General features: G+C 36.8%; 1 protein-coding gene across 1 annotated transcript; it reads right to left on the bottom strand.

Annotated features, from left to right (window-relative positions):
• Positions 1–650: 650 nt before the first annotated feature.
• On the bottom strand, positions 651–8247 carry LOC116173546 (histone H2A, sperm-like). Its single transcript, XM_031491067.1, has 3 exons — positions 8199–8247; positions 8114–8152; positions 651–979 (listed from the first exon to the last, which is right to left on the bottom strand). Exons 1-3 carry the CDS (start codon positions 8245–8247, stop codon positions 651–653), a joined length of 417 nt encoding a protein of 138 aa, XP_031346927.1.
• Positions 8248–9782: the final 1535 nt, after the last annotated feature.

Genomic DNA, 9782 nt, shown 5'->3' with positions numbered 1-9782 from the left:
TGAAACGTTTTAGGAACAGGTCGATATTGATGATTTTTTCTTTTAAATGTTTGTAATTATTAAATACCTATATACTTCCTTTTTAATTTTTGTATGGCATACCTAGTACTAAAGCAAAACCCTTAGCATTGGTAATTGCGCAACAAGGAAGATAGGACATCATTGGAAAGGCTTTCCTTCTCTGAGTTTGGTGAGACTATAAATTTTTAGATTTGATATTTTCGAAATATTTTAAAAGTAAGTTGAGGGCGCGCTGTTGTTTATGTCATTGGAAGGATGTCGGGCCGATCACTATGTAATAGAAGCTAATGCGATCGTGCGTCAAAATTATGCAGTTGCAAGTGGTATAAAAAAAGAGAAAACTTGTACCTGCAACGTCGAATGCGCTGGAAATGAAACAACTAAACCAAAAAAATTACATATCCGAATTCAGAGATGGGCGACCTTACCAACGATGCATCATTTAAGATTTTAAGGGTTGCACTGTCAGCGATGCGAGACAAAGACATTAGTGAGCAAGTTTTATTTTAGACACTGTTTCCTTCCATGATCAATTTGACGTGCCAAAGCGTTTTTTGAAAATTATTTTATTTTACAGAAATAGAAATAGAAATGTATCGTTTCTAATGCACCACGGAAAGGCGAACTTCTTACGCCTTTTTTTCCGTCTTCTTTGGCAAAAGGACGGCCTGTATGTTCGGGAGAACGCCACCCTGGGCGATCGTGACGCCCGACAGGAGCTTGTTTAATTCCTCGTCGTTTCTGATCGCGAGTTGCAGATGGCGCGGTATGATACGCGTCTTTTTGTTATCTCTAGCGGCGTTGCCGGCCAATTCGAGAACTTCGGCGGCCAGGTACTCCATGACGGCGGCGAGGTAGACGGGAGCGCCGGCACCGACTCGCTCCGCGTAGTTTCCCTTCCTAAGCAGCCTGTGAATTCTCCCGACTGGAAATTGAAGTCCCGCCCTGCTCGATCTAGCTTCGGAGAAATAACACCAAAATCTCCCCATAAAAATTGTTATAATAATAAATGGGTAGATTTTGGTGTTATTTGTCCGAAGCTTCTTAAGTACCCCATTGAGAGTCATGGATCTTCACAATTTCAGTATATTACCTGGTATATTATTTAAATAATAGCCATATAATTTATAGCAAGATCAAATTTTTTCACGATATTTATCAACATTTTTTGCTTTTTTCGTTACTTTACAGTTCTTATCTATTTAATTTCACGGAAACTCTCAAGAATCTATTTGTTTTACGTTCAAATATGATTATAATTTACTTGAGATTCTTTTAAGACAATACATACGTATTTCGTTATGTGTCCTTTAAATGGACGTCATCGAAGGTTAGAGAACTAGGAAACTTAACTTGCAGCTATTAACAAATAATAATTGTTAAAATTTTATTTAGACTTTTATATTCCTATTGCAATATTATTTGTATGTGCTAAAAGGTTTCGAAATGAAAAAAACCTTGATTGTAAATTGGTACAATATAACTGGGTAAATAGGTTTAAGAAATGTCACGTGACAGTTTTGCTGATAGACCGATACCAGCGTTTAGCAGCATCCGTCTACTTGTGAAAAAGAGTGCATGGACAATTTACATCACGGATGAGTGTACTAAATTCCAGATTTTGAGTGATATGGATGCTATTAAAGTGACCTAAAATCTCTACTGCTTTGATACGGGCCATTCCATTTAAAAAGGTACATAGGATTGTACGTATGAATTCTTGCCTCATAAATACTATTAAAAAAATTATTCCTCTGTAAATTGTATGGCTATATTGTTTAACCAACATAAATATTTAAGTGCCACATTAAAATGCCAAAATCAAGGAAAATATCATCAAAAATGGACTTGTCCCTGAGGCTAAAAGTCGAAATTTGATTTATTACAAAAAGTTGATAATGGATATGAGATTTAGGCGGTGCAAACTCTACGGGGCGCGTAACAATGGAGTTCGGTACAACGAAAAGGGGAAAGAGATTCATATGTACCGTAAACCAATGAGCCCGAGGGAACATCAGTCCGGGACCGTAAATTTGGAAAAGAGAGAATTGGCCAACAACCAAGCTTCACTTGTACACAAAATTGATGAAAAATAGTTAATGAAAATTTATTTATATAAGGTTAACCTAACAGATAAATATGGGTTATACTCCATGGAGTTACTAAATTACAAAAGGTATACTAGGACGCTGAGGCTAATCAAAGGTGTAATGGTCATCGAAGATCGTTGATAAAATTCTTTCGTAATCGTGGATAGGTTGGTATTCGTTTCTTTGATGCGGTATGACGGTGTGCACACCTGGTGATTGGACGCGTCAAAATGGAGAGTGCCGTATGGGAGCGACCCTTTACGGCTACGGAGTAGTCGGCAGTTTATCTCCGTGAATCGGTGAACTGGTACCATCAGATAATGCCGAAACGACCTCAACGTCCTCAAGGATTATTAGCTTGCCTCACTTGTACACAGCTAACACTATTTATTACATTTAAATTTAATAAAGCTTGATTGAAAGGCGACTAGCCTGAACGGTGACCGATTTGTAAAAGGAAACGTATAACGAGGTACGAGACCTGCGTGGTGATTCTCCGTACAGCGATAATGCCAAATATTTATCAATTGATATTTGTGCATTTTCCTGAATATACAAGGTGTGTCGTAACACATAATCTATGAAGGATACATGTACCTCTTTGCTAAGCACCTTAAACTCCAAAACTGCTCATCATGGCTGTGTCGAGGGAGAAGAGCAAAGAAGGATCCATCGGCTCTTAGGCTGATAGACCGATACCAGCGTTTAGCAGCATCCGTCTACTTGTGAACATGAGTGCATGGACAATTTACATCACAGATGAGTGTCTTTTTACCTTTTTCTTTTAAATAAATTTTCATTCATGGTACCTTTAGCAAGTGTTCTCATGTTTAATACGGAGATTACAATAAAATAAGTACTAAATTCCAGATTTTGAGTGATATGGATGCTATTAAAGTGACCTAATATCTCTACTGCTTTGATATGGTCCATTCCATTTAAAAAGGTACATAGGATTGTACGTATGAATTCTTGCCTCATAAATACTATTAAAAAAATTATTCCTCTACAAATTGTATGGCTACTGTTTAACCAACATAAATATTTAAGTGCCACATTAAAATGCCAAAATCAAGGAAAATATCATCAAAAATGGACTTGTCCCTGAGGATAAAAGTAGAAATTTGATTTGTTACAAAAAGTTGATAATGGATATGAGATTTAGGGGGTGCAAACTATACGGGGCGCGTAACAATGGAGTTCGCTACAACGAAAAGGGGAAAGAGATACATAACACTGGTCTACAGCATTTTTGCGCATGGGACATATATTATACCTTATTTGTATTGCTTGTATAGCCACAAATAAGAATTAGAACAAAAAAAGGTTATGTATTTGCTTTTGTGCGAAAAAAATGCAAAAAACCAAAAAATAAAAATACCTATAAAATCTTACTTACATAGGCATGATTTATTATAAGGTAACGTTCCTACATTTAAAATTTGTTTGTCTTAGAGTCTAAATGTTTAAAAATGGAACAGTTTTGCTGTTTTTGTCATGTTCAACTGAAGTTTTTCTCATCAACCCCCCAAATATGACCTTCCATCATGCTTCCAGCTTACTGGCCTTGGTAACGTGCCTAAATTCCAATATGTCTTGATGAAAGGGTTGTCCTTGTTATTCCGAATAAGCTCCCATATTATCCTTAAATTAATCTAAATGAAAATGTAACCTGTGCATCTTAAGAGACATTCTATACCCGATGATGCAACACCAAAACCTGTCAGCTCGTCATAATTTTCAGCTCGATGGTTTCCCAGGAAACACTGAACGGGAAAACATGGACTATCGCCTTAAAACTGTTCCAGGATTTCTTTTCCTCTTTGCTAAGTAACCGCGGGAAAGTATCACTCTCCATTTTTCTTTTTATTTGAGGGAAAACAAAGATTCCAGCTTTAATTTTCGCCCCTGAAAGCTTTCAATCAAATCGCTATAACTTTTGTAAAAGCAAATATTTTCGATGTCTAATTGCACTTTTTATTTATTTTTGCTTATTATAGTCAGAATATATTATGTAAATCCCATGCGCAAAAAAAATATGTTTTTGTTGACCTGTGTAATCTATGAAGGATACATGTACCTCTTTGCTAAGAACCTTAAACTCCAAAACTGCTCATCATGGCTGTGTCGAGCGAGAAGAGCAAAGAAGGATCCATCAGCTCTTAGTTTAACATGCAATGCCAGGATCTGGGTCAACGATGACAAGGTAAGATTAGCTAAACCGAGCACTGATTTTGGAAGTGCAGATGGTTTCCAGTTTCAAAGCCCTTAATTGGGTATTTTATTAGTTAGGATATCGTCTTTTGACCTTTCGACTTTTTTATACGTAAGATTCATCGTTGCTTATACCGTCGTCTAATGTTAGTTTTTAGGTTCGGCCCTCCCTTGCAAAAAATTTAGTTTATCAACCTCTTCAAATTTCAATTTTACTCTGCAACCAACCACGGATATGGTCGTTGGCCTTTCCAGTTTTACTGCCCTTTTGGGTTTTTAATTGTTTTTCATCTATTGTAAGTTTAATAGCTATAGTCTCTCCTCAATTATCTCTACCATCTTGTAGATCACCTGAAGATGACCGTTGGTCGAAACATGTAGTGTATCACTTCGTTTTATTAAATTATATGGGAACGGTTTAGAGAACTTTTATTGAATATTAATAAATTTTGAAAACAAAATGGACGTCACGTTCCAAATTATACCTTAATATATTGAAAGTATCCAAATTTTAAATGTAGGTATACGTCTATTACATGCACAAAGTAATAAAACGTGATATTGGTGAGTAATATTGGAGGTTTCAAGCTCTGAGTTAATTTAATACTTCACAGCCGACTTTCTATGTTAAAAGTCAACCATAAACAAAATACCCTCTCAGGGGAGCGAAATTCTGGTGCGAATTATTCCGGTCCCAATTGTCCGGGAGCGAATTGTCCGGGTGCGAATTGCCCCGGTGCGAAATGTCCGGGAGCGAAATGTCCGGGTGCGAAATATCTTTGGTGCGAATTTTCCTTGGTGCGAAATGTCTGGGTGCGAGTGCGAATTGTCCTACAACCACTTTAATAACATAGTCCACATGCGACCTTATAAGGGCATATAAACGTGTCACTCCTTCCTGTTTTATTACATCAATGTATCTCAGAAAACTTGTACATATATGTGAATGTTGCCAGACTTACAACTTTTGTGGTGCATTAAATGTTTTTTTCGTTGACCCATTCCTTTTATAGGCACAAGCCAAGTGCATATAAAAGGGTCAGGCCTCCCCGTGTTTAAAATACTAATTTTTCTAGGAAAACTCCCCTTTACATGATGTTTTCCCAACGTCAAAACTTTGTAGTGCATGAAATATTGCGCACACGTGTGAGTTAAACATATTTTTATAATTAATTGTTGTGTTAGACAAGTAGTCACAACAAATGAGCTCTCATGCTATTACAACTACTCTTGTAATTAGTATGTTCATCTGTCGATTAACATAATAAACCACTTTCATCTGACTACCTGTTCTGGTCTCGACTGACACTTTTCTGGAAAATGGCATCATGATGTTTCGAGTTATTCATTACCGCTTAAAACAGCCCATGCATCACACCGACAATAAAAATAAAGATTCCATGCCGACGCTTCACCTATAAAAGGGCTAAGTGATGATTATGAATTATTGACCTACAGTGAAAGCTCGCCACAAAGGATTTAGTGCTTCATATTTTCCCGGCACGTAACGTAACAAGTGTCGTTATCTTTTCGGGAAAAGTGGAAAAAGTTGTACTAACAGAAAGGATAGAACCAATCCAGTTTGTTATAATCGCCCGACTATGAAAACCGCACTATAATTTTCAAAAATCCATACTCTGCCTAGATCGCACATTTCCATTAGTGATAGGGTAATGAATGGATTTCTAGTTTCTGGAGCGGAAACTTAATAACTTGCAAGCTTAGAGGAAATAGATTTAGATGTGCATATCCAAGTAAATAACTACGTTTATGTCTTTATTCCAAATATTGCAATTTTCGAAGTTGTGCGCAAGACTGGGCAAATGGGCGTTGAAACTCCGCAATGCAAGAGACGCTCGTCGTCAGTTTTACTGCCGCGTCTATCGCAAACAGCCGACCGTGGTCAAAAACTGCGCGAGGCGTTACTGCCCATTCTCAACTTTGAAAATACTCCAAAAATTGTTCCATTCAAATTTTAGAGTCTACTACTAGCTCGGCGAGACTAATGCAGCGATGAGAGAAAAGTTTTCCGAGAGCTTTTGCGGTCCCGCAAAACTTTTCAAGTACTGAAAACTCAAGATGCAGTTCGCCGTTTTACTTTTGACAGTTGCATTAGCGTTGCTGGTCGTCAGCGGCGGGCCAGCGTGGAAGGACCGGAACGTACAGAGGGGTAGTGGTCTCAAAGTTGGAATAGGCGGTGGTAAAAACGGTACAAGTGCCAGGGGAAACGGTATTCGCGTCGGTTCCTCAAGCGGACGCGTCGTAACAACAATCGCGCCGGAAGTCGTCGAGGAGGATCACATCCAATCTCCTCTAAATGTACCGACCTCGTCGTCTAAACTAATTTTGAGCGTCGGGATGATGGTTCCATATAAAGCTTTCGGTACGCGCGAGTATAGGAAATCGGTGAGCAATGCCGAATCGTCCTTGTCACGCAAGTTAGACTTGTTCAAGAAGTACGACTTACAAGTGCAAACTGCGATGAAAGAGTTAACCCCAAGTCCTACAGGTAGGTCCTTACGTTATTGACTTTTGTGTCGTAAACGGTACGAGAAAAGTATCATGCAATTGAATTTCCTTACGTTACTACTTTACATCTAAAGGAACGTGGCTCGTAAATTATGAAATAGCGGTTCGGGCAAATGGAATTACTATTTTGGGAAGTAGGGACTTGTATGCAAATAGACAGTCCCTTCCGCGTAATTCCATTACGTTGCCATTATTAAATGAATAAACAATCGTTATATTAGATACCATTTTTTTTTGATTCACGGTTCGCTGCCACTTACTGTAATGGCAACACATAAAATCTTGTGCAATTAGAGAAACGATAAGCGCGACGCTTTTGATCTAGCGCACAATGCGGGAAAACTTAATTGGAATTGCACTGCAGTCTCACTGGACACACAGCAAAAGTAGCAAATGATCATCTGCAATTTGCATTTTCGTTTCGATTTTCGATTAAAATTCGGCGCATTAACCCAACCCGTTTATTTCTAACTCAATGGCAATGCTTTTGTTTTACAAAAATGCGCCGGGACCTAGAAGTTTGCGACTCTTTTGTCTAAGGTTTCTCTTCATAGATTAATTGAGGAGGGAAATTCGGGAGTTAAACCGCTTGAAGTGTTTAGTGTGCATGCGTAGTAGTAGATAATATAATTTTGGCTCCCCTTCTGTTAGTCGAACGGTCAAAGGGAAGTTTACATTAATCGCTTTCAGTAGATAATAAAAAGGTTAGTGATAAATTTTCCATAAATCAACAGTAAATATACATTAGTGCAAAAAAATTAATATGGGAAAGCAACAGAAACAACCTCTTTTGGCTAGTAACTTAAATGTTTAAAAAATGGAATTGGCATAAACACCGATATCAGTCCTTGACTATTTGAAACTACCATGTTTTATAATAACTTATAGTAGAATTTTTAATGCAACGGTAACCGTCTTTAATTAAAAACTACCTGGGAACTCGCTAGAATCTTATAGATGTGACACAAAGGATACAATAAAAATTTGAACATGAAAAAGAGAAATCGAATTAATTATATAAATGATTTCTTAAAATGTATATGGAATTTTTTATGGTAGTTATTGCTAATTTTAACAATTTTGATGATGGAAAATTGGTAATTGTTCCGCTAACACCAATAACGATATTGACTTTTTTTAATCCATAAGATTCTTCAAAAAGACTATTGTTGGACCATAAAGCTTTTGTTTTTCTAAATTTACATTAATGGCTTGTAGTTCGTCAACTTCGAGTCTAACAGTGGGATCAATAATCCAACCGACATTCTTCTTTTTATCAATAGCCAACCCTTCTGGTACTGCCAAAATTCTCGGTATAAACTATACCTTCTCGTATCATAGTACGCACAGTATGATGGCGATGATTCCGTAAACGTTCACCGAATGGACACATTCAGATATGAATGTCTCAGTGTTGTAACAGTGCCGACACAGGCTGCCTTCCTTTGATCTACCTGGATCTGAATCTTACTGGAGCGACATCACCAATTTTTTTATTGCGTCTTTTAATTTTGAAGAAGAAAGTCCAGAGCGATCTAGAATATTATTCGCTGAGGGGTAGTCCTGGATTACACCTCTACCTTTATCTGTCAATTTAGTCCAATTAAGGTATTCTCGATCTTGTAAAAAGGTTCTTATATATTTTACGGGCTTGTTCAAGAAGAGTTCGTCTATTAAATCAAGCTTTTTTAAACATAATTTCTTTTCATCTTTCAAATTTTTTGTTTTTATAATGATTTCCTCATTAGAAAGTTGCAAACGATTACATATGTTAAAATGTTGTAAATAAGCTTCCCAACCAGCGCAAAATAATTGGAAACCTTTTTTATTTTTTGATGTATCTATACATATATCATTGCCGTCAGAAGGACGGTCTAAAATTTCTTTTAAAGCACAGCGAACCATTTTCTCAATGTGATTGAGAAATTCATTGTGCAACATAATTAATGGAGCAGTTTGGAAGTTGTATGTTAAAGTGGGCCAAATGTAGGAATTCAGAATTGTTAACTTTTGAATATCCTTAAGAAAAGGGTATTAAATAAAATGAAATATATTGTACTTGGTGTAATGGAAAAAATTTCTGGAGTCAAGAGGCGCCCGATTGTTTTCGTGTGTTTTTTTTAGATTTTTGTTTAATTGAACTGGTCAACGCTAGGAAGTCTGATTTTTGTATCGGATTACATCAGTTTTAGCGATGATCTAGTATTAAATTTCTTGCGTTGCACCAGATAACAAGTACGCGTGGAAAACGCATGATAAATTTGGTGGGTTTTGGATAACAGTTGTGATTGATGACGTAAAGGATACTTACTAACCAATTAAAAATATAGAAATCGCCATTTCCAAGTTAATCCGACAATTTGAGAGGGTTTATTTATCTAAATACAATGGAGATTAGTGTTGGAGGCCTTAAAAAGGAGATACTCTTTTGGATTTGAGAGCGAACTGTTTAGGTATCGAAAAAATAAAAATTCGCGGGTTAGTTATCAGAAGCGGACAAATTGTCGGCTGAGTTAAGTTAGCACCCCTAAATCGGCATGCCAAAATTCAATTCAAAGGTTGTAAGATACAGTTTCCATCCCTTAGCGGTATCATTGAATTGTAATAGAACTTTAAATGAAACTTATTAAAATATAGGAAAAAGTAATTTTCGTAAAAGTTTCAAAGTCGATAATAATGCAAAGTAATGCACGTATCCAACATGTAAACAGTGTCTTTTATTTTTACCTGCAATTACTGGCAGCTACTTTTCACAGAAGTAAATACTCGAAAACAATAAGGAATTAATTTATATGCCGATGCGCAAAAGCTGTTTAGAACTACACAAAGAAGATTCATGCAAAAATCCAACTTTCCCGGCATTTTCCGAAGTTTGATCTTTTTTTGTCTTTATTCCCTGAACTAGTTGAAGGTTGTAACTAAACACAA

The sequence above is a fragment of the Photinus pyralis genome, unplaced genomic scaffold, assembly GCF_008802855.1.
Source record: "Photinus pyralis isolate 1611_PpyrPB1 unplaced genomic scaffold, Ppyr1.3 Ppyr1.4_LG6, whole genome shotgun sequence".
In the NCBI taxonomy this organism is placed as follows: domain Eukaryota; kingdom Metazoa; phylum Arthropoda; class Insecta; order Coleoptera; family Lampyridae; genus Photinus; species Photinus pyralis.
The sequence above is the reverse complement of the archived record's forward strand: the minus strand, read 5'-3'. Positions and strand labels throughout refer to the sequence as shown.

Bases quoted from the DNA above. Each gene is read 5' to 3' on its own strand.
- LOC116173546 (XM_031491067.1), bottom strand. From the start codon at position 8,247: ATGTGTCCATTCGGTGAACGTTTACGGAATCATCGCCATCATACTGTG. The intron at 8,153-8,198 runs GTACTATGATAC...GAATTTTGGCAG, and splicing joins TCATCGCCATCATACTGTGC to TACCAGAAGGGTTGGCTATT. The intron at 980-8,113 runs GTTGGATTATTG...ATTTCTCCGAAG, and splicing joins TGATAAAAAGAAGAATGTCG to CTAGATCGAGCAGGGCGGGA.